We start from the raw sequence: 22,671 nt of genomic DNA, 5'->3' as shown, positions 1-22,671 counted from the left end.
AAGGACGTTTTGACACCTGTCACCACAGGGGTGGACCTTGAAAACCTGGGGCTCAGTGAAGTAAGCCAGACCAGTGGCTAGGGTACGGGAGGTTACCAGGGCTGGTACTGGAGTGGGTGCGGATGAAAGGAGTTCTGGGGATAAATTCTGGAGACAGGTGGGAGCAGGGGTGCACCGCCGTGCGGATGTGCTCAGTGCTGCGGAGCGGGGGTGCACCGCCGTGTGGATGTGCTCAGTGCTGCCGAGCTGTACACTTAACAGTGGTTAAGACGGTCTTTTTATTTTTAAAAAAGATTTACTTATTTGAAAGGCAGGGAGGAGAGAGAGAGAGAGAGAGAGAGAGAGAGAGAGAGATTGTCTCTTGGTTCACTCTCCAAGTGGCCACAATAGCCAGGGCCAAAGCCAGGAAGCGAGAACTCCATCCAGGTCTCCCACGTGGGTGGCAGGTGCACCGGTACCTGGGCCATCTTCAGTGCCTTCCCCGATGCACTAGCAGGGACTAGAACAGGTGCTCCCACGTGGGGTGGCAGCTTACCTACCACAACGCCAGCCCCCAAAATGACAGTTTTTAAGAGGTTCAATTTTAAGTTTGTTTCACTGCGCTCTTTAAGAGAATTACATGAAAAGTGATGATGCTCTTGGGTGTTGTCATGCTTAGTTGCTGTGGTTTTAAGTGCCCGTTCTTCCTGGTCTGTGGGGTCGCGGTAGCAGCTGGTGGTCTGTAGGTCACCCTGTGAATTGTGCTGCCGCAGAGGCTCAGCAGTGCAGGCCGCTGGGGCTGGAGCCTGGGATAAAACAGGAAGGAGCCCCCGAAAAGGCAGCGTGGGGCGGGCGGCCAGGGCAGGGTGGGGGGGCGGGCGGCGGGAACAGGCAGCTGCTGCGTGTTCCTTGGTAAGGACTGTGGCTGGTACTCTGAGTACAACGGGAAGCAAGGTTTTTTTCTTAAATAATTTTGAGAGGCAGAAAGAGGTAGGCAGGCGGCTCCCATCTGCTGGTTCACTCCTTAGGTGCCCATAAAACCTAATCCAGGTCTCTGACGTGCGTGGCCCAAGGGACCCGATCACCTGAGCCACCATCTGCTGCCCGTAGGTTGCATTACCAGGAAGCTGGAACTGGGCGCGGAGCCAGGACCTGAATTCAGGCACTCCAGTGTGGGGTGTCTGTGGCCAAACACCTGCCCTGGGAAGCCAGATTTTGAGCTGAGGTGTGTGATGTGGTCTGACTGCTTTTTTAAAGGATAATTTTTTAGTGAGCTGTGTTATGGACATACTCCAGTATACACGGATATGGGTGGTGTAAGGAGTGTCCGTCCGTCACTTCTTTGCCGTAAGGACCGACTCTGCGCGTCTGGTTTTCTCTCTTTCCACTAACCCCACACTCCACTGTGAGATCTCAAGAAGAGTGGGTCCCTTTTGTGTTGTTAGAATTTTCACTTTGAAGTACTTTGACCTGGTGCCAGTGCTGTGGCGTGGTGGGTTAAGCCGTCTCCTGCAGCGCTAGTATCCCACAGGGGTCTCGGCTGCTCCACTAACCCAGCTCCCTGCTACTGCACGTGGAAAAGCAGCGGAAGATGGCCCAAGTGCTTGGGCCCAGCACCCACGTGGGAGACCCGGAAGAAGCTCTTGGCTTCAGCCTGGCCCAGTTCCAGCTGTTGCTGCCATTTGGGGAGTAAACCAGAGTATGGAAGACCTTTCTCTCTGTCTCTCCCTCCCTCTCTGCGAAACTCTGCCTTTAAAATAAATAAACCTTGAAACAGAAATTTTTTTTGACTTAAGGAAAAGTTGCAGAAAAAGCACAGAGCCTGTGACCTGGGTTCTTTTGCTGTGAGCACTGGTGTTTCATACTCCTGTCCAAGACCCCACAGAGTGGCCGTGCCTCTTGGGAATCTCCTCTGATGGGTGACATTTCCTTAGCCTTTTCTCGCCTGGTGCGTCTGTCACTTGGACACTCCCGGCTGTTGGGAGTGAGGCTGCCGTGAACGCCCATGTGAGTGCTGTGTGGCCGTGTATTCCCCTTGGATTAAACCTGGGAGTGTGGCTGGGTCAGCGTGCCCATGTCTTCAGCCGCTTCTACAGAGTGGTCTTTACACACGGGGAGAGTTAGGGTAAAAGCAGGGCGCTCTGACAGACCCTGCGGGGGAAGTGGCAGGTCTGCAGGGTGGAGGCCGCAGCGGGCGTGGCCACGAGGACCTGATAGAAACCACGCGCCGTCCCCTCTGAAGGGACAAGGCTGTGTGTGGGAGAGACGACATCTGCATTTCTTCTCCCATGAGCTGTCTGTGTCCATGTTCTTGTTTCTTCTGTAGGGCTGTGGTGTTTTTCTTAATTTCTTGGAGGTTTTTTTTTTTTTTTTCATCTGCTAGGTAAGATTTATTGATGAGTTGAAAAAAATTTAGTTTTTGTTTTGTTTTGACTTTGCTTACCTTGTGTTAGAGCCATACTGGAGGTTTTGTGTTTCATTTGCTTATTTATTTTTTCTAATTTATTTGAAAAGCAGAGAGACAAGACAGGGATCTCCCATCTGCTGCTTCACTCCCCAAGTGCCCATAACAGCCAGGGCTGGGCCAGGCTGAGCCAGGATTGAGGAACGCCGGTCCTCTGTTCGAGTCTCCCGTGTGGGTGGCAGGAGCCCAGCCTGAGCCATCATCTGTTTGCCCCCAAGATGTGCATAGAGAAGCTGGAATCCCAGCAGAGCCAGGACTTGAACCCCAGGCGCTCCGACATGGGATGTGGGCATCCCCAGCGGCGTCTCGGCCACTACGCCAAATGCCCCTCCCCGAGGTTTATTTTTATATGGTAAAATAAAGTCTTTTTTAAATTAAATTGAACAGTCTTTCCCGATTTGGCTTTACTGTCATTAGAAAGGCCTGGCCGGCGCTGCAGCTCAACAGGCTAATCCTCCGCCTGCGGCGCTGGCACACCGGGTTCTAGTCCCGGTTGGGGCGCCGGATTCTGTCCTGGTTGCCCCTCTTCCAGTCCAGCTCTCTGCTATGGCTCGGGAGTGCAGTGGAGGATGGCCCAAGTGCTTGGGCCCTGCACCCCATGGGAGACCAGGAGAAGCACCTGGCTCCTGGCTTTGGATCAGTGCAGTGTGCCAGCCACGGCAGCCATTGGAGGGTGAACCAATGGCAAAAAGGAAGACCTTTCTCTCTGTCTCTCTCACTGTCCACTCTGCCTGTCAAAAAAAAAAAAAAAAAAAAAAAGCCGTCCCTGCTGAAGGAATTCCCAGGTATCCTGCCTGGCACTGCTGCTTCATCGTTGACTTTTTTGTTGTTGCTTTTAAAGAAATGAGCTTTTTTTTTTTTTTTTTAGATTTTATTTATTTATTTTGAGAGGTAGAGTTACAGAGAGAGGGAGAGACAGAAGGAAGGGTCTTCCATCTGCTGGTTCACTCCCCAAATGACTGCAATGACTGGAGCTGTGCCAGTCCGAAGCCAGGAGCTTCTTCTGGGTCTCACATGTGGGTTTAGGGGCCCAAGGACCTGGGCCATCTTCTGCTTTCCCAGGCCATAGCAGAGAGCTGGATCAGAAGAGGAGCAGCTGGGACTTGAACCAGCACCCAAATGGGATGCCGGCACTACAGGCAGAGGCTTAGCCTACTACACCACAATACCAGCCCCAAGAAATGAGCTTTTTAAGAAAGATTTATTAATTTGAAAGAGTTAGAGAGAGACAGAGATCTTCCATCCCCTGGTTCCCTCCCCCAAATGGCCACAACAGCTAGAACTGGTCCAGCCAGGAGCCTGGAGCTCCATCCAGGTCTCAGACGTGAGTGCTGGCACCCAAGCACTTGGGCCATTTTCTGCTGCTGTCCCAGGGAGCATTAGCAGAGAGCTGGATCGGAAGTGGAGCAGCCGAACTTGAACTGGCATCCACGTGGGATGCCAGCGTTGCAGATGGAGGCTTACCCTGCCCCCATTGTTTACTTTTTCCTTTACTTTTATCAGGGAGCTCTCGTCCACTGGTTTACACCCAGAGGCTGCAGTGAAGCTGGGAGGTGGGGCTCCGTCCTGGTCTCCGTGTGGATGGTACAGACTCCGCCGCTGCAGCCATTGCCTGCCGCTTCCCAGGTGCATATTAGCAGGCAAATGGAACCCGGAGCAGAGCCAGGAGTGGAACCCAGGCACTCCAGTGTGGGTGCTGGCACCCACTGACATCCCAGCCCCTGAGCCAAACACCTGCCCCTTGCTTATTTTTAAACTGGATGTGTTTGGAGTTTGTCCTGGTATGCTGTGGGCGGTCTGGGCCCAGATTAACCTTTCTCCAGGCATTGCTGTCCTCACGCTGTTCACCGGGGGCCAGCTTTGAGAGCAGAGACGACTTTGCTTGGTGTGCAACCCTAACCCCAGCACCTGAGCTTGGCCAAGGGGAGGGGCTCAGTGAGCGTTTGCGGATTGAACCTGTGGTGAGAACAGAATCCCAGATGAGAGGTTATCTGTGCGTATTGTTCCAAGTCATTGTTTTGTTAAGATTTACTTATTTGAAAAGTGGAATTCACAGACAGAGGGAGAAACAGAGACAGTGAGATCTTCCATCTGTTTGTTCACTCCCCAAATGGCCGCAATGGCTAGAGCTAGGCTGGTTCGAAGCCAAGAGCCAGGAGCTTCTTCCAGGTCTTCCACGTGGGTGCAGGGGCCCAAGTACTTGGCCATCTTCCACTGCTTTCCCATGCCACAGCAGAGAGCTGGATGGGAAGCAGAGCAGCCGGGTCTCAAACTGGAGCCTGTATGGGATGCTGGTGTCCCCGGCGGCTGCTTAACCTGCTATGCCACAACACCGGCCCCTCTAAGTCATTGTTTTTTGTTTGTTTTGTTTTGTTTTTGTGTGTACATAGAACTTTTTATTTTTATTTTTAAAGATTTATTTTATTTATTTGAAAGAGTTACATAGAGTGGTAGAGCTGGAGAGAGAGAGAGAGAGAGAGGTCTTCCATCTGCTGGTTCACTCCCTGAATGTCCGCAATGGCCAGAGCTGAGCTGATCCGAAGCCAGGAGATAAGAGCTTCTTCTGGGTCTCCCACATGGGTGCAGGGGCCCAAGGGCTTGAGCCATCTTTTACTGCTTTCCCAAGCCATAGTTAGAGCTAAATGGGAAGTGGAGCAGCCGGGACTCCAACCGGCACCCACATGGGATGCTGGTGCTGCAGGCTGGGGCCTTAACCCACTGCGCCACAGTGCCGGCCCCCTAAGTCATTGTTAACTTGCTCTCCATTGAGGGTGTCCCAACGTAGGCTTCCCTAGCAATGCAGGGAGCACCCTGGGTGGCCTCCCATCTCTCTTCAGCCCGTGCCAAGGCCCCTGCCCTCTCACTTCAACGCACTTGTCTGTGTTGAGGCCACTCACATGCCGCCATGTCCAGCAACCACTCATCCAAAGCTCCCAGCTTTACTGAACCTCCCAGCAGTGTTGGGTCATTAACGCCGTGGGACGATCTTGAGGATGATGGAATGGCTGTGGGACGCCAGTCAGCAGATGCCCTGGCACCGTCACAGCTCCCTGAGGAGGTGCCCTTCTTGCTGGGGTGGTCAATTACCCAAGCCCCCGAGAGGGGCGGGGCTCTTCACCTCCTGGGCACGCCTTTGAGCGTCCAGGGACCGGAGAGAGAGGTGCACGGCTGGTTCTGCAGGGCAGAAGGGCAGGGACGTGCAGGAGGGCAGCGGCTGCCTGATTGGGTCAGGCCTAGCGTGCAGCAGGCTGGCCCCTACCAGAAGCAGGGGCGCATGCCAGGCGGCTGTGATGTAGGTGTGCCAGGTGATTGGCAGCAGGACTCAGGGACGTGAGCGTGCCCCGGGGTTACAGGGAGCCACTGCCTTTGGAGATGAGGCTGTCGTGCCTGCATCCCGTCTTTCACAAGGGGCAGAAATGTGGGATTTAATTCGGTGACCTTTCCGACCTAATTATTTTATTATTTTTTAAAGACTGTCGTCTTCCATTTCATTTTTTAAGATTTTATTTATTTGTGAGGTAGAGTTACTGACAGAGGGAGAGACAGAGAGAGAGGTCTTCCATCCACTGGTTCACTCTCCAAATGGCTGCAATGGCTGGAGCTGGGCCCATCCGAAGCCAGGAGCCAGAAGCTTCTTCCAGGTCTCCCAAGTGGGTGCAGGCCCATGCACTTAGCCTGTCTTCAACTGCTTTCCCAGGCCATAGCAGAGAGCTGAGTTGGAAGTGGAACAACTGGGACACATAACAGCACCCATGTAGGATGCCGGCACTGCAGGTGGAGGCTTAGCCTACTATGCCACAGCACCAGCCCTTCTTCTATTTCATTTTTAGAAAAATCTTTATCTCTGGTTCACTCCCCAAATGCCCCTAAAAGCCAGGGATGGGCCAGGCTAAAGCTAGGAGCCCAGAGCTCAGTCTGGGTCTTCCCTAGCCAGGAGCTTCTTCCAGCCCCTGGGTGCAGGGGCCCAGGCACTTGACCCATCGCCTGCTGCCTCCCAGAGCGTGCGTTCGCAGGGAGCTGGATGAGGAGCTGGGACTGAATTCAGGCATTCCGAGACGGGATGCCAGTGTCCCTGGCAGCGTCTGAACCACTGCCCAGCACTCAGCCCTGGTCTGATCAGTTCAGTCCAACACACAGTGAGGCTCTGGTTTACCCCAGAGGCCAGGGAAACAGGATCGTCCTGGGGCACCTGTGCAGGCCATTCTCCCGGAGAGGACCCGCTCACGGCCCTTCAGTGCCCTGCCTGTTGTAACTGACTTGGTCCCCTCCGGGAGTCGCTTGCCGGCTCGCTTCCAGAGGCATTGAGGCCAGGCTATTTTTAGTAGACAAAGCAGGAGTACCTCTCACAGTCAGGTCCCAGAGGCCGTGAATAGCTCCAGTCAGGGAGGGAAAGGGGACAGGCGTCCAGGAGAGCCGCAGCTGCCAAACTGGGTCAGGCCACTGTCAGCCTGCAGGTCGGCTGCCTGCAGCAGAGGCTCATGGCGTGGCAAACCCTTCCCCAGGTCTGCGTGGAGGGTCCTGGACCCCTGCAGTCTCCCCCTGCCTTCCCGGTCGGGTTTCACCTTTACTGACCGTGGCGGGGGGGGAGCGGACGAGTTCCGGAGTTTCCAGTGCTGACCTCCGCAGTAGACTCCTTCCCTCACTGTGGTGGGCTCACTGTCGGTGGACACGTGCGTTTGCCATAATTGCTGCTTTTTAATGTTGTGTAGACCAGACGCAGGGAGGACCAAGGGGACACGGTTGCTGTAATACACGTCGTGTGGCACAGGGAGACCAGACCTGGAGCAGACAGTTCACGGCCGTTGCTAACGTTGTCTGGGAACTCTGTGGAGGTCACTTTTGGTGACAGAGGAGTGGGTGAGGCTCTGAGCCCTGTGTTCCCTGGTTCGCTGGCGTGTCTTTATTAGGGGAATTAAATGCGTGGTGTATGACTGAGTTTACTGGACACCTAGAAGAGCTTCGGGGAACAGCTTACCCTGTCCTTAAGTTGCGCCATCACGCAGGAGGTGATTATGTTAATGGCTCTTTATTTAAAGTACTTCCACACAGTTCTGGAAACACTCCATCGTTCTGAGCAGTACTAAGCCCTTGTACAAGGGCGTACCAAAAACGGTTTCAAAACTAATTTTTCCTGCGTGCTGGCCCATATTAAATGGCCCATTTTTCTTAAGAATTTTTTAAAAAGCCCACCTATTAGGACGTGTATTAAAATATATTTAGGAATGCTGCCATTTGATCAGTAAAACATTAAAACAGTATGCTCTGGAAAGTCAATTTCAGAGTGAAGTTAATGAGGTTTAACTTGGTGAACTTTGGAAGCATGTGTTTTGGAATATAGCTAGAATCCATACGTGGAATAGTTGTACCTGATGCTCCTGTTTGCTTTATGCCATTGTTTATTTAAAAGTCAGAGAGACAGATTTCCCACCTGCTGGGTCACTCCTCAGGTGCTCAGAGTGGTCAGAGCTGGACTGGGCCGGGCCAGGCTGGCGCCTGGAGTCAGGAGCTCGGTCTGGGTCTTCCATGTGGGTCTCAGGAGCCTGACCACTGCCATCGTGTGCAGCCTCCCAGGGTGCACATTGGCAGGAGCTGGAGCCACACTTGAACCCAGGCCCTCTTAGAAGGCGTGCAGGTCCCGGTGGCATAAGCACTGTGCCCAATGCCCGCCCCTGTGCTGTTCTACTTTTATCAGTTTTTATGTGGAGTAATAGTCACCCTTGGAGCACCTAAAGTTCTTTAGTATGTTCCCTAACATTTCCACACATAATTGTATTCCTAACTTTTTTTTTCTTTTGAGATTTATTTATTTTTGAGAGGTCGGGTTACAGACAGAGCTTCCTGGCCCAGCCCAGCCCAGCTCTGACCACTGTGAGCATCTGAGCAGTGAACAAGCAGGTGCTTGTTCTCTCTTTTTAAATAGATAATGACAGAGAGAGGTCTTCCATCCACTGGTTCACTCCCCAGATGGCTGCAACGGCCGGAGCTGCGCCAATCTGAAGCCAGGAGCCAGGAGCCTCCTCCAGGTCTCCCACGTGGGTGCAGGGGCCCAAGGACTTGGGCCATCTTCTACTGCTTTCCCAGACCACAGCAGAGAGCTGGATTGAGAGTGGAGTAGCCGGGACTAGAATCAGTGCCCATATGGGATGCCGGCACTTCAGACCATGGCGTTAACCTGCTATACCACAGCGCTGGCCCCTGTTTGTTTTTATTGAGAGAAAGCTACCATCCATGGACCCACCTCCCAGATGCCCACAGTGACCAGGGCTGGCCTGAGGCCAAAGCCAGGAGCCTGGAATTCAGTCCACGTCTCCTGTGTTATGGCAGGGGCCCAGGGGTCTGTACCATTGCCTGCTTCTTCCCGGGGTCTCTATTAGCAGGAGCCTGAACTAAGCAGCTGGGGCCAGCAGTTGAGCTCAGACATTCACGTGTGAGACATTCGTGTCATTTATTTATTTATTTGAAAGGGAGAGACAGATCTTGTATCTGCTGGTTCACTCCCAAATGGCCGTTACGGCCAGGGCTGTGCCCCGCCTTGGGCCAAAGCCAGGAAGCTGGATTGGAAGTGGAGCAGCTGGGGTTCAACCGATGCTCATATGGGATGTTGGTTTGCAGGCAGCGTCTTAACTCGCTGTACCACACTGCCAGCCCCGCCATAGGTGTCTTCATTGGTGTCTTTTTTAAAATTATTTTTATTTATTTACTTTTTATTATTTGACAGATAGAGTTAGAGAGAAAGGTCTTCCTTCCGTTGATTCACCCCCCAGATGGCTGCTACGGACTCGAACTGGCACCCATACGGGATGCCGCCATGGTAAGCGGTGGCTCTACCCACTACTCCACAGCATCGGCCCCTCGGCTCTCTGCTGTGGCCTGGGAAGGCAGTGGAGGATGGCCCAAGTGGATGGGCCCTGCACCTGCATGGGAGACCAGGAGGAAGCACCTGGCTCCTGGCTTCAGATCAGCATGATGCGCCATCCGCAGCGGCCATTGGAGGGTGAACCAACGGCAAAAAGGAAGACCTTTCTCTCTGTCTCTCTCTCTCACTATACACTCTACCTGTCAAAAAAAAAAAAAAAAAAAAAAAAAGATCCCGAGGGGCCGATGCTGTGGAGTAGTGGGTAGAGCCACCGCTTACCATGGCGGCATCCCGTATGGGTGCCAGTTCGAGTCCCAGCTGCTCTACTTTTGACCCAGCTCCCTGCTGATAATGTGCCTGGGAGAGCTAAGGAAGATGGCCCAAGTGTTTGGATCCCTGCTATCCACATGGGAGACCTGGAAAAAGCTCCTGGCTTCGACGTGGCACAGCCCTGGCCATTGTGGCCATCTGGGGAGTGAACAAGTGGATAGAATATCTCTCTCTCTCTGTCTGTCTGTCCTCCTCTCTATGTAACTCTTTAAAAAAGATTTATTTATTTGAAAGACAGAGTCTTTCATCTGCTGGTTCACTCCCCATACAGCCGCAATGGCCAGAGCTGTGCCAATCCGAAGCCAGGAGCCAGGAGCTTCTTCCGGGTCTCCCATGTGGGTGTAGGGGCCCAAGGACTTGAGCCATCCTCCGCTGCTTTCCCAGGTGCATTAGAAGGGAGCTGGGTTGGAAGTGGAGCAGCTGGGATGTGGGATGCCAGCACTGCAGGCTGGAGCTTTAACCCACTGTGCTACAGTGATGGCCCCAATAAGTAAATCTTTAAAAAAGAGAAGAGAAGAAAGGCAGGTTCCCTGCGGCAGGCATTTGGAGCATCGCTTAAGATGCCACGTGGGATGCCTTCACCACCTAGCTGAGTGCTCAGGTTCAAGTCCCAGCTAATGGGTACCCTGGGAGAAGGCAGGTGATGGCTCAAGTATTTGGATGGAGCTTCAGCCCGGCCCACCCCTGACTGTTGTGGGCTTTTGGGGAGTGAACCAGTGGGTGGGAGGTCTCTATCTCCAACTTTCTCTCTGCGTTTGAAGTAAACGATAATAAAATCTTTAAAAGACAAAAGAAAAAAGAGAGGGGCTAGTGTTGTGTTGCAGTAGGTTAAGCTGCTGCCTGCATCCTGTTTGAATACCAGTTCAAGTCCTGGTACTCCATTTCCAATCCAACTCCCTACTCCTGTGCCTGGGAAAACAGCAGAAGGGGCCCGAATGTTTGGGTCCCTACCACCCGTGTGGGAGTCCCAGGTGGAGTTCTAGGCTCCTGGATGCAGCCTAGCCCAGCCCTAACTTGTGACATTTAGGGAGTGAACCAGCAGATAGGAGATCTCTGTTTCTCACTCTCATTCTCTCTGCCTTTCAAATAATCAATAAATATCTGAGTCTCCCTCTTCTCTACCACCTGCAAGGGCATAGCCCAGAGGCAGCTGTCTACAGCCCCCCCTTCACCGGGGCAGAGTATTAATCTGAACTGCCGATGGAGCCATCGTTTGCTTTGCTGAGTTTCCCACAGCCCCAACACCTGCCGAAGGCCGAGTCCTCAGTGGGAGTGGTCACGGCCCCTAACTGGCCCTGCCGCCATTCCTCAGCCCTCCTTGCCTTCTGCTCCAGCCTCTAGTCCCCTCACTCCGTTTTCTTGCCAGTGCGCTCTTAAATCGTCCTGCACGCCCAGTGCTTCCTCAGACCTGCTGAGGGAGCCGCGTCCCGCCTGCCACAGAGCTCCTGCGTCTATAGTGGTCTACACTGCGGGTGGAGCTCCTGTGTCTATACTGGTCTACACTGTGGGTGGAGCTCCTGTGTCTATAGTGGTCTACGCTGCGGGTGGAGCTCCTGTGTCTATACTGGTCTACACTGCGGGTGGAGCTCCTGTGTCTATAGTGGTCTACACTGCGGGTGGAGCTCCTGTGTCTATACTGGTCAGCACTGCGGGTGGAGCTCCTGTGTCTATACTGGTCTACACTGCGGGTGGAGCTCCTGTGTCTATAGTGGTCTACACTGCGGGTGGAGCTCCTGTGTCTATACTGGTCAGCACTGCGGGTGGAGCTCCTGTGTCTGTACTGGTCTACACTGCGGGTGGAGCTCCTGTGTCTATAGTGGTCTACACTGGGGGTGGAGCTCCTGTGTCTATAGTGGTCTACACTGCGGGTGGAGCTCCTGTGTCTATACTGGTCTACACTGCGGGTGGAGCTCCTGTGTCTATACTGGTCTACACTGCGGGTGGAGCTCCTGTGTCTATAGTGGTCTACACTGCGAGTGGAGCTCCTGTGTCTATACTGGTCTACACTGCGGGTGGAGCTCCTGTGTCTATAGTGGTCTACACTGCGGGTGGAGCTCCTGTGTCTATAGTGGTCTACACTGGGGGTGGAGCTCCTGTGTCTATACTGGTCTGCACTGCGAGTGGAGCTCCTGTGTCTATAGTGGTCTGCACTGCGGGTGGAGCTCCTGTGTCTATAGTGGTCTACACTGCGGGTGGAGCTCCTGTGTCTATACTGGTCTACACTGCGGGTGGAGCTCCTGTGTCTATAGTGGTCTACACTGCGGGTGGAGCTCCTGTGTCTATAGTGGTCTACACTGCGGGTGGAGCTCCTGAGTCTATAGTGGTCTACACTGCGGGTGGAGCTCCTGCGTCTATACTGGTCTACACTGCGGGTGGAGCTCCTGCGTCTATACTGGTCAGCACTGCGGGTGGAGCTCCTGCGTCTATACTGGTCAGCACTGCGGGTGGAGCTCCTGCGTCTATACTGGTCTACACTGCGGGTGGAGCTCCTGTGTCTATACTGGTCTACACTGCGGGTGGAGCTCCTGTGTCTATACTGGTCTACACTGCGGGTGGAGCTCCTGTGTCTATACTGGTCTACACTGCGGGTGGAGCTCCTGCGTCTATACTGGTCTACACTGCGGGTGGAGCTCCTGCGTCTATACTGGTCAGCACTGCGGGTGGAGCTCCTGTGTCTATACTGGTCTACACTGCGGGTGGAGCTCCTGTGTCTATAGTGGTCAGCACTGCGGGTGGAGCTCCTGTGTCTATAGTGGTCTACACTGCGGGTGGAGCTCCTGTGTCTATAGTGGTCTACACTGCGGGTGGAGCTCCTGTGTCTATACTGGTCTACACTGCGGGTGGAGCTCCTGTGTCTATAGTGGTCTACACTGCGGGTGGAGCTCCTGTGTCTATACTGGTCTACACTGCGGGTGGAGCTCCTGTGTCTATACTGGTCTACACTGCGGGTGGAGCTCCTGTGTCTATAGTGGTCTACACTGCGGGTGGAGCTCCTGTGTCTATAGTGGTCTACACTGCGGGTGGAGCTCCTGTGTCTATAGTGGTCTACACTGCGGGTGGAGCTCCTGTGTCTATAGTGGTCTACACTGCGGGTGGAGCTCCTGTGTCTATAGTGGTCTACACTGCGGGTGGAGCTCCTGTGTCTATACTGGTCTGCACTGCGGGTGGAGCTCCTGTGTCTATAGTGGTCTACACTGCGGGTGGAGCTCCTGTGTCTATACTGGTCTACACTGCGGGTGGAGCTCCTGTGTCTATAGTGGTCTGCACTGCGGGTGGAGCTCCTGTGTCTATAGTGGTCTACACTGCGGGTGGAGCTCCTGTGTCTATACTGGTCTACACTGCGGGTGGAGCTCCTGTGTCTATAGTGGTCTACACTGCGGGTGGAGCTCCTGTGTCTATACTGGTCTACACTGCGGGTGGAGCTCCTGTGTCTATAGTGGTCTACACTGCGGGTGGAGCTCCTGTGTCTATAGTGGTCTACACTGCGGGTGGAGCTCCTGTGTCTATAGTGGTCTACACTGCGGGTGGAGCTCCTGTGTCTATACTGGTCTACACTGCGGGTGGAGCTCCTGTGTCTATTCTGGTCTATACTGCGGGTGGAGCTCCTGTGTCTATAGTGGTCTACACTGCGGGTGGGGCTCCTGTGTCTATAGTGGTCTACACTGCAGGTGGAGCTCCTGTGTCTATACTGGTCTACACTGCGGGTGGAGCTCCTGTGTCTATAGTGGTCTACACTGCGGGTGGAGCTCCTGTGTCTATACTGGTCTACACTGCGGGTGGAGCTCCTGTGTCTATACTGGTCTACACTGCGGGTGTGACTCCTGGTGCCTCTGAATGGTGTGGGGAAGCCCTGCTGTGAGCACACTCCCGCCCAGTCCCTCCATGCTCCTCACCTGTGGTCAGCCCCCTCCTTGGGCCAGCCCCTTCACCTGTGGTCAGCCCCCTCCTTGGGCCAGCCCCTCACCTGTGCTCAGCCCCCTCCTTGGGCCAGCCCCTCACCTGTGCTCAGCCCCCTCCTTGGGCCAGCCCCTTCACCTGTGGTCAGCCCCCTCCTTGGGCCAGCCCCTCACCTGTGGTCAGCCCCCTCCTTGGGCCAGCCCCTCACCTGTGCTCAGCCCCCTGCTTGGGCCAGCTCCTCACCTGTGCTCAGCCCCCTCCTTGGGCCAGCCCCTCACCTGTGCTCAGCCCCCTCCTTGGGCCAGCCCCTCACCTGTGCTCAGCCCCCTCCTTGGGCCAGCCCCTTCACCTGTGGTCAGCCCCCTGCTTGGGCCAGCCCTCTCACCTGTGGTCAGCCCCCTCCTTGGGCCAGCCTCTCACCTGTGCTCAGCCCCCTCCTTGGGCCAGCCCCTCACCTGTGCTCAGCCCCCTCCTTGGGCCAGCCCCTCACCTGTGCTCAGCCCCCTCCTTGGGCCAGCCCCTTCACCTGTGGTCAGCCCCCTCCTTGGGCCAGCCTCTTCGCCTGTGCTCAGCCCCCTGCTTGGGCCAGCCCCTTCACCTGTGGTCAGCCCCCTCCTTGGGCCAGCCCCTCACCTGTGCTCAGCCCCCTCCTTGGGCCAGCCCCTCACCTGTGGTCAGCCCCCTGCTTGGGCCAGCCCCTTCACCTGTGCTCAGCCCCCTCCTTGTCCAGCCCTTCACCTGTGCTCAGCCCCCTCCTTGGGCCAGCCCCCTCACCTGTGGTCAGCCCCCTCCTTGGGCCAGCCCCTTCACCTGTGGTCAGCCCCCTCCTTGTCCAGCCCCTTCACCTGTGCTCAGCCCCCTGCTTGGGCCAGCCCCTCACCTGTGGTCAGCCCCCTCCTTGGGCCAGCCCCTTAGAGAGCGCTGAGTCCACTCGTGTACCTGTTCTCCCTCTCACGGCGCTGCTGCTGCTGGTGTTTTCCCGATGGGCGTGGCATTTGTTGAAGGTGGTTCAACCCGTCGGTTCATCAGGGAGCCAGGATTTCCCAGCAGTGTCTGGGGGTTCAGACAGCACCCAGGCCGTCGGGAGCACTAACTGCTGGGTGCTCCCATGAGACAAAACCGCTCTGTCCTCATCTCAAGGTCCTAGCAAAGCACCCCAAAGACAGTGAAAGGTGTTGGCTTCTTTAAGTAACCTGGACGGGTACACTAGTTAGCACATCCAAGAACCTTTTTTTTTTTTTTTTTTTTCAAAGCCTTTCAGTTTTTCCCCATGTCAAGGATCGTGATGTCAGAGGCCACAGCTGCTGTGGGCAGGTGCCTGGGCACACTGGGTGTTAACGGCCCAGGCTGCCTGAGCGGGCATCAGCCGTCCAGCCCATCACTGGCAGATGTGACCCTGGGAGTAGCTGAGTGTGCACACTTTCCTAGGGAGGCTCCTGCAGGCTGGGGGCCACAGGTGAAGTCGCCCCCATCACGGGGAGTCAGGGGCCCGGTTGCACACCCAGCCCTCCTGGGGACAGGGAGGAGGAGTGGGTCCTGAGCCAACCGGGAGCCGTGTTGGTGGAGCCTCGGGTCGCCGGCTTGGCTGAATCCCGTGTCCTGACGTGCGTGGGTAGCTTTCCTCCCGCTGCCCACCACGGTCTGTCCCTGAGGTGCCAGTGTGTGTGTGGCGAGTGTGGACGTCGTCCTTGCCAACTCGGCTCTCACTGTCTCCTGCAGGTTCACATTGAGATCCACTGAACCGGTCTCCCGGACCCACAGAGGCGGGATCGTGCTCGTGCGCCCAGGAGCCCCAAGCATGAGGTTCGGCAGAGGGACCCTGGGCACCTGCCTGGCCCGCGTCGAGGCGGAGGTGGAGGGAGGAGACTCGGACGGACTCGTGTGCCCGGCGGCGCGGCCTTCCCGGCTGAATTCCCAGAGCGAGGCGCTGTCGCTGTCGTCGGGAAGGAGAGAGGACCTCTGGCCTCACCAAGTGCTCCCGGACTCCCGAGAACCTGGGGGAAGAGACACAGCTGTCGCCAGGGCAGGACTGGCCGGCAGGAGGGCGCAGGGCCGCAGACAGCCGGGGACGGCGCCCCCAAGGAGAGCGCGGGGCCTGGGGGGCGCCGCTGCCGAGGGACCCGAGCCGTGTGCGGGAAGCGCCCCGACCGCTCTGCGGGTGTTGGGGCGCCCGGCCCCGGCGCCCTGGGGACCAGCGGATCCATCTCGCCGGCGCTGAGGCACCCGCACAGCAATAAAAATAGCGGGATTACTTTTCCGGCGGCCCAGGATGGTTTCTTTCGCGTTAAGACTGGATGCCGACAGCGCGGCCCCTGCCGAATCCCTGCTCGGGTGCGTGTGAGCGGCGCCCGCGAGTCCGGCAGGGGCCCAGGGAGAGGGCCCGAGTCCGGCGGGGACCCACAAGAGGCCGGCCGCGCGGGAGGAGCTCTGCGGGGACCCTCGGGCCGGGAGGCCGCGGCCGGACTGCAGCTGCGCCCGGCTGGGTGCGGGTGTGCGGCTGCGCCCGCCTGCACGGACACCGGACACCGCTTCTTCGCACCTGCGGGGACGGGACCGAGGCCCTGCGGCGAGCGCGCGGCCGAGGGGCGCTTTCACGCCCAGGTTTTTCCCTGGATACTTTAATAAAGGTCGTTTAAGAAGAAGGTGCGTTTTTAAGGACTCGGGCAGTGAGCCAGAGGCGGTGTGCGGGGCGGGGATTATGGAGTACGTCTATCGATTTACGGTGTGTGCCGAGCGCCTACGCCTTGTGCTTTTAGTGTTTGGGGGAAATGAGACTTAAACCTGTTCTTTAGCATAATAAATACGTCTTATTTTAAGTGTCTCAGGTTTTCCTCATTATTACAATGCTGTCGAGCTGCTAATGCAGAAGAATCCTCGGGCGCCAGGGCAGGTGACGACCCCAGAGCAGAGGTGGAGCCGCCCATGCCCGCTCCTTGGTCCCGGGAGGGAACACCAGCCAGCCGGGGGTTGTGTTGGGGGTTGGGGCTGGTGCCCCCGCACTGCCGGGGCTCAGCGGTGACAGGAGCTCCCCTTGGTGTCGCCAGGGGCTGTGACAAAACCTGGGGGCGCTACCTGTTGTACAACAGAAACTGTGGGTCAAGCCCTCCTTCCGCCTTTATAAAAAAAGGAAGTTTACTCCATTGGGATGGGACTTCGCATGGTTCACCCACTTCTATTTCCTCTGTGTTGTAAGTTGCAATAATGTAATAAACTGGGCATGTTCTCCTGCGGCTGTACTAAAGTTCTTTTTCTAGAAGCAGTTCTGGGGAGCTGGCCGGCAGCGTCATCCCCAGGGTGGCCCTTTGGTGTTGTGCGGGGTTCCTGTCTGAAGATCTCTCTCCTGTGGAGGGTTCCAGGCGGGAGGGAGAAGACGGCCCAGGAGAGACTGATGGGTGGAAGTATGTGACTGCAGAACGGGTGGGGTTTTCTTTTTTTTTTTTTTTTTTTTGACAGAGTTAGACAGTGAGAGAGAGAGACAAAGAGAAAGGTCTTCCTTTGCCGTTGGTTCACCCTCCAATGGCCGCTGCAGCCGGCGCATCTCGCTGATCCGAAGCCAGGAGCCAGGTGCTTCTCCTGGTCTCCCATGCGGGTGCAGGGCCCAAGCACTTGGGCCATCCTCCACTGCACTCCCGGGCCACAGCAGAGAGCTGGCCTGGAAGAGGGGCAACCGGGACAGAATCTGGTGCCCTGACCAAGACTAGAACCCAGTGTGCCGGCGCTGCAAGGCAGAGGGTTAGCCCATTGAGCCACGGCGCTGGCCCCTTTATTTACTTATTTGGAAGACAGAGTTGCAAATAGAGGAAGAGAAGGGTCTTCCTTACTGGTTCACTCCCCAGATGGCCACAACAGCCAGGGCTGAGCCAATTGGAAGCCAGGAGCTTCTTCTTGGTCTCCCATGTTGGTGCAGGGTCCCAGACACCTGGGCCATCTTCCACTGCTTTCCCAGGCCATTAACAGGGAGCTGGATCAGAAGTGGAGCAGCCGGGACTCAAACCAGTGCCAGTATGGTGCTGGCATTGCAGACGGTGGCTTTACCCACTGTCACAACACCGGCCCCTGTATTTATATGAAAGGCAGAGAGCTCTACCAAGGGCCCCTCCCTCTCCAAATGCCTGAAACGACAGGGGCTGGGACAGGCCAAAGCCAGGAGCCCAGAACTCGGTCTGGGTCTGTCGCAGGAGTAGCAGGGACCCAAGTATTTGAGCCATCATCTGCCGCCTCCCGGGGCGTGCAGGAAGCTGGAACAGGAGCGGGACCAGGACTCGGATTCAGGCACCTCCAGTGTGGAACACAGATGTCCCGGGCTGTGTCTTACTGCTGTGCAAAACAGCTGATCCTCAAAATCGTTTTGCACCAAAAGTATCTTTTAATTTCACTTTGGATGAACTTTCTGACGTGCCCTTAGATCCCACGTAAAGGTCCTAACTGTAAAAGAAGGCAGCCTAGATGTTTATGTGTGATGAAGGAGGCTTCCATGGTGGAGCTGTAAAGGGATGGTCCGCTGGAAGTACCTCAGGTTGTATCATTGCAGCTGTGAGAACCAAGAAAGCTCACTTTTTAAAAACTGCTGTTCCCTGGGCCGGTGTTCCGGTGTTCCAGGTTCAGCCTCCGCCTGCGACGCCGGCATCCCATATGGGCACCGGTTCGAGATCCTGCTGCTTCACTTCTCATCCGGCTCCCTGCTAATGGGCCTGGGAAAGCAGCAGAAGATGGCCCAGGTGCTTGGGCCCCTGCACCCACCTGGGAGACCTGGAAGAACCTCGGGACTCCTGGCTTTGGCGTGACCCAGGCCTGGCCATTTGGGGAGTGAACCTGTGGATCTGTCTGTCTCCTTCTGTCTCTCCTCTCTCTGTAACTCTGCTTTTCAAATAAAAAAAAAAAAAAAAAAAAAAAACTACTGTTCTTCAGTTTATATGTATTTTTTTCCTTTCTCAGTTAATGTTGAGAACTTAAACAGTTTGTTCTTTTAAAGGTTATTTGAGGGGCTGGCACTTTGGCACAGTGGGTAAAGCCACTGCCTGCCGTGCCAACGTTCCATATGGGCGCCAGTTCAAGTCCCGGCTGCTCCACTTCCGATCCAGCTCTCTGCTATGGCCTGGGAAAGCAGTGGAAGATGGCCCAGGCCCTTGGGCCCCTGCACCCATGTGGGAGACCCGGAAGGAGCTCCTGGCTTCGGATCAGTGCAGCTCCAGCTGTTGTGGCCAGTTGGGGAGTGAACCAGCGGATGGAGGACCTCTGTCTGCCTCTGCCTCTCCTTCTCTCGCTGTATAACTCTGCCTTTCAAATAAATAAATAAATCTTTAAAATAAGATTGAGAGCCAGAGGCAGAAAGAGAGCTTCCAATTGCTGGTTCACTCCCCAAATGGCTGCAAGGCCCGAGCTGGGCTGATCTGAAGCCAGGAGCTTCCTCTGAGTCTCTCACATGGGTGCAGTGGCCCAAGCACCCAGGCCATAGCAGAGAGCTGGACTGGAAGTGGAGCAGCCAGGTCTCAAATCAGCGCCCATGTGGGATGCTGGCACCGCAGGCGGTGGCTTTACCCACTATGCCACAGTGCTGGCCCCAATTTTTTTTTTTTTTTTGAGAGATATGTATGTATTTGAAAGGCAGAATGATAGCGGGAGAAACAGATCTTCCCTCTGCCAGTTCACTCCCCAAACAACCACAAGTGACTTAAACCAGGAGCCGAGAACTCCATGTGGCTGTCTGACATGGGGGCAGGGGCCCAGCACTGCTTTGCCAGGCACGTTAGGAGGAAGCTGTTTTGAAAGTGCAGCAGCCGGGACTCGAACCGGTGCTCAGATAATGGGATGCTGATGTTGTAAGCAGCTTCTTAGGTCACCACACCAAAACACTAGGCTCTTGATCTCTTGATTTTTTTTTTTTTAATTTCTTTGAAAAATCCTACATGCTGATATACTCCCCAAATGCCTACAGCAGCCAGCACTGGGCCTGGCCAAAGCCAGGTGCTGGGTACTCACAGTCTAGAAGGGTAGCAGGGACCCTAGCACTTGAGCCGTCACCTGCTGCCTTCCAGGGTGTGCGTTAGCAGGAATCAGGACCCGAGCTGGAACTTGAACACAGACATTCCAGTGTGAGATACGGTTTCCCAAGTGGCACCCTTAACAGCCATGTCCAATGCTCTCATCCTGTTCTTTCATTTCTTTTTTTTTTTTTTTTTTTTTTTTTTTTGACAGGCAGAGTGGACAGTGAGAGAGAGACAGAGAAAAAGGTCTTCCTTTTTGCCGTTGGTTCACCCTCCAATGGCCGCCGCGGTAGGCGCGCTGCGGCCGGCGCACCGAGCTGATCCGATGGCAGGAGCCAGGTGCTTCTCCTGGTCTCCCATGGGGTGCAGGGCCCAAGCACTTGGGCCATCCTCCACTGCACTCCCTGGCCACAGCAGAGAGCCGGCCTGGAAGAGGGGCAACCGGGACAGGATTGGTGCCCTGACCGGGACTAGAACCCAGTGTGCCGGCGCCGCAAGGCGGAGGATTAGCCTAGTGAGCCGCAGCGCCGGCCTCATTTCTTTGTTTTTTAAAGGCGGTGGACTTAACCTCTCTTCCCTTGCCCTGTCTTGCCTACTAAGAGTTCTTCTGCTATCAAACGCGTCATTTGATGAGGAGGAAATGGATGCTGTTCTCTTAATCTGAATACTTGTCTGGTGTCCTACTAAGGTGTACGAGCCCCCGCCTGCTGCCGATGGCCGAGGACTCGGGCGAGGTTTGTGTCTGTGTGCCTTGTTCACAGACGCCGATGAGAAGCCGGGGGACTTTGCAGGACCCCTGGGGACGTCCTGCCTAGGACGCAGGTATGCCTAGGACGTTCTGTCTCTTGTTGTGTCTCCACCGGCGTGAGGGTGAGCCTGAGCAGAGAAGAGCTGGCTTGTTTCACATGCGGGGACTTTGTTCTGTGTGTGGCGAGACCAGGCCAGGCACGTCTGGATTCAGGGAGAAATCAGGAACACAGAAGGAAGGGAAGCAGGTGTAATCTCGCCTTGTGTCCTGTTGTGCCTTCCAGAGTGCAGAGTGAGGCAGGTGCTACATCCAGGTGAGTGGCAGGTAGGGCTCGCTGTTAATGCCCGCTTATTCTCTCCTGCCGTGTAAAAGCAATGTTCAGCAAATGCATGAAATTGAAAATGTTTAATTGGAAATAACTTTTAAAAAATATTTATGGGGCTGGCACTGTGGTGCAGCGGGTTAACGTCCTGGCCTGAAGTGCCAGCATCCATATGGGTGCTGGTTCGAGACCCGGCTGCTCCACTTCCGAACCAGCTCTCTACCATGACCTGGGAAAGCAGTAGAAGGTGGCCCAAGTCTTTGGGCCCCTGCACCCGTGTGGGAGACCCGGAGGAAACTCCTGGCTCCTGGCTTCGGATTGGCGCAGCTCCGGCCATTGCAGCCAATTGGAGAATGAACCGTTTTATGGAAGACCTCTCTCTCTGTCTCTCTCTAACTCTTTAAATAAATCTTTGAAAAAAAAATAAGAAACATTTATTTGAAAGGCAGAGTGACAGAGGGACGGACAGACAGAAAGAGCTCTTCCCAATGGCAAGGTTGGTTCAGGCCAAACCCAGGAGCCTGGAACTCCATCTGGGTCCCCCGTGTGGTGGCAGAGGCCCAAGCACTTGGGCCATCTGCTGTTGCTTTCCCAGGCACATTAGCAGGGAGCTACATCAGAAGTGGAGCAGGGGCCGGCACTGTGGCGTAGCGGGTAAAGCCTGCCCTGCCATAGCACTGGCCCCTAACTTAATGTTTCACCAGCTTCTCCGTTTTCCTGTATGACGGATTCCGTAAGAAGAATATCTTAACCAGCCACGTCTCTTTGGCTGAATGCTGTATCAATCCAGTCTTCGCTACTGTGACTAAATACCTGAGGCAGACTAACTTTGTAAAGAAGAGAGGTTTATTTGTAGCCAAGGGTTCTACATCACCAGCCTTCCTACCGGTGGGATCCTGAGCTGGCACAGAGGCGGATCGCGTCTCCTAGAGCCGCAGCACTAATAACCTAATCTAATCTTAGTCGATTCCCAAAGCCTCCACATCTAATTGGATTACGTGTCCAGCCTCCTCATCCCATTAAGTTTGTGAGCTGGGGGTTTCAACACCTGTGTGATTGCAGGGGTTGGCCATCCCAGCCTCAGCTCCTGCTCACCTGTCCTGTGTGTCGTCCTGCCCGTGGGAGGGGTCCCTGGGAGAGAAAATCAGCTGTTGGGGTTTAAACACGGGAGGTGTGCGGTGCCCAGAGCCACTTTTCCCACCAGCCTTTGCACTTGGACCATGCATAAAGGGTCAGAACTGACCCGGACGGCCGTGCACTGGGCCTTTGCCGCTCATTCGTCATAGAGATGGTTGTGATGTGTTGGGAGAAAAAGGCCCAAGAAGGTGAGAATCCTTCAGACCACAGCACCTGCCCAGGTGAGCCTCCAGGTCCCCGTCCGTGGGAAAAATTCATTACACTTTAAATTCACTGACACAGCCGTTTGTAAGACTGAAGGAACAGGAATTTTCTGTTTGTGTGTTTGTTTATTAGACCTATAGAGAACTCCTGTGCATTGGTTCAATCCCCAAATGCCTGCAGGTGACCAGGAACCCAGCCCAGGCCCCCCGCTGTGGGTGCCAGGAACCCAGCCATCACTGCTTCTCCCAGGGAGTGCGTGGAAGGGGAGCAGGAGCAGAGCTGGGTGTTAAACCCAGGCCCGCCAGGAGATGACGGCAGCGTCTCAGCCTCCTGGCCGAACGCCCACCCCTGATTTTCCTTCTAAACCCTGTCGGTGCCGGGCACGATCTTCTGCAGAGCGTTGGGGCCACGCACATAAATTAAGTTGGCAGACCAAAGTTAACAAACTGTGGGGACATCCACGAGTCGCTTTATGAAGTGGCCTTTAGTTTTTTTTATTTTAAAAAGTTACTTATTTCGTTAGAAAGGCACAGTGACAGAGTATGTTTCCACGTGCTAGGGGGCTGGGTAAGGTTGAAGCCAGGAGCTGGGAGCTCCATCCGGGTCTCCCACGTGTGTGGCAGGGGCCCAAAACCTTGAGCCATCATCTGCCGCTTCCCAGGGTGCTGGGTCAGAAGTGGAGAGGACCGGACTGCAGCAGGTGCCGGGACACCTACACCCACCCCTCACGGAGCCTTTTGTTAATGGGGG

At 55.4% G+C, this 22,671-nt stretch overlaps 1 protein-coding gene across 2 annotated transcripts in view; it reads left to right on the top strand.

The window, feature by feature from the left end:
• LOC133750266 (small integral membrane protein 10-like protein 2A) overlaps positions 1 to 22,671 on the top strand; it is a 69,353-nt gene that overhangs the window by 5,955 nt on the left and 40,727 nt on the right. Inside the window, exon 2 of one of the 2 annotated variants that reach the window (XM_062179774.1) lies at positions 15,246 to 15,362. The exons of the other annotated variant lie outside the window; for it this stretch is intronic. Coding sequence (XP_062035758.1) covers positions 15,246 to 15,266 — 21 coding nt within the window. The 3' untranslated portion in view covers positions 15,267 to 15,362. Of the gene's footprint in view, positions 1 to 15,245; positions 15,363 to 22,671 lie in introns of those variants that run through there. 2 annotated transcript variants of the gene reach the window in all.

Source organism: Lepus europaeus, chromosome 21 (genome assembly GCF_033115175.1).
Source record: "Lepus europaeus isolate LE1 chromosome 21, mLepTim1.pri, whole genome shotgun sequence".
NCBI lineage: Eukaryota > Metazoa > Chordata > Mammalia > Lagomorpha > Leporidae > Lepus > Lepus europaeus.
Note: the sequence above shows the minus strand (reverse complement) of the source record. Positions and strands in the feature narration are given on the sequence as shown.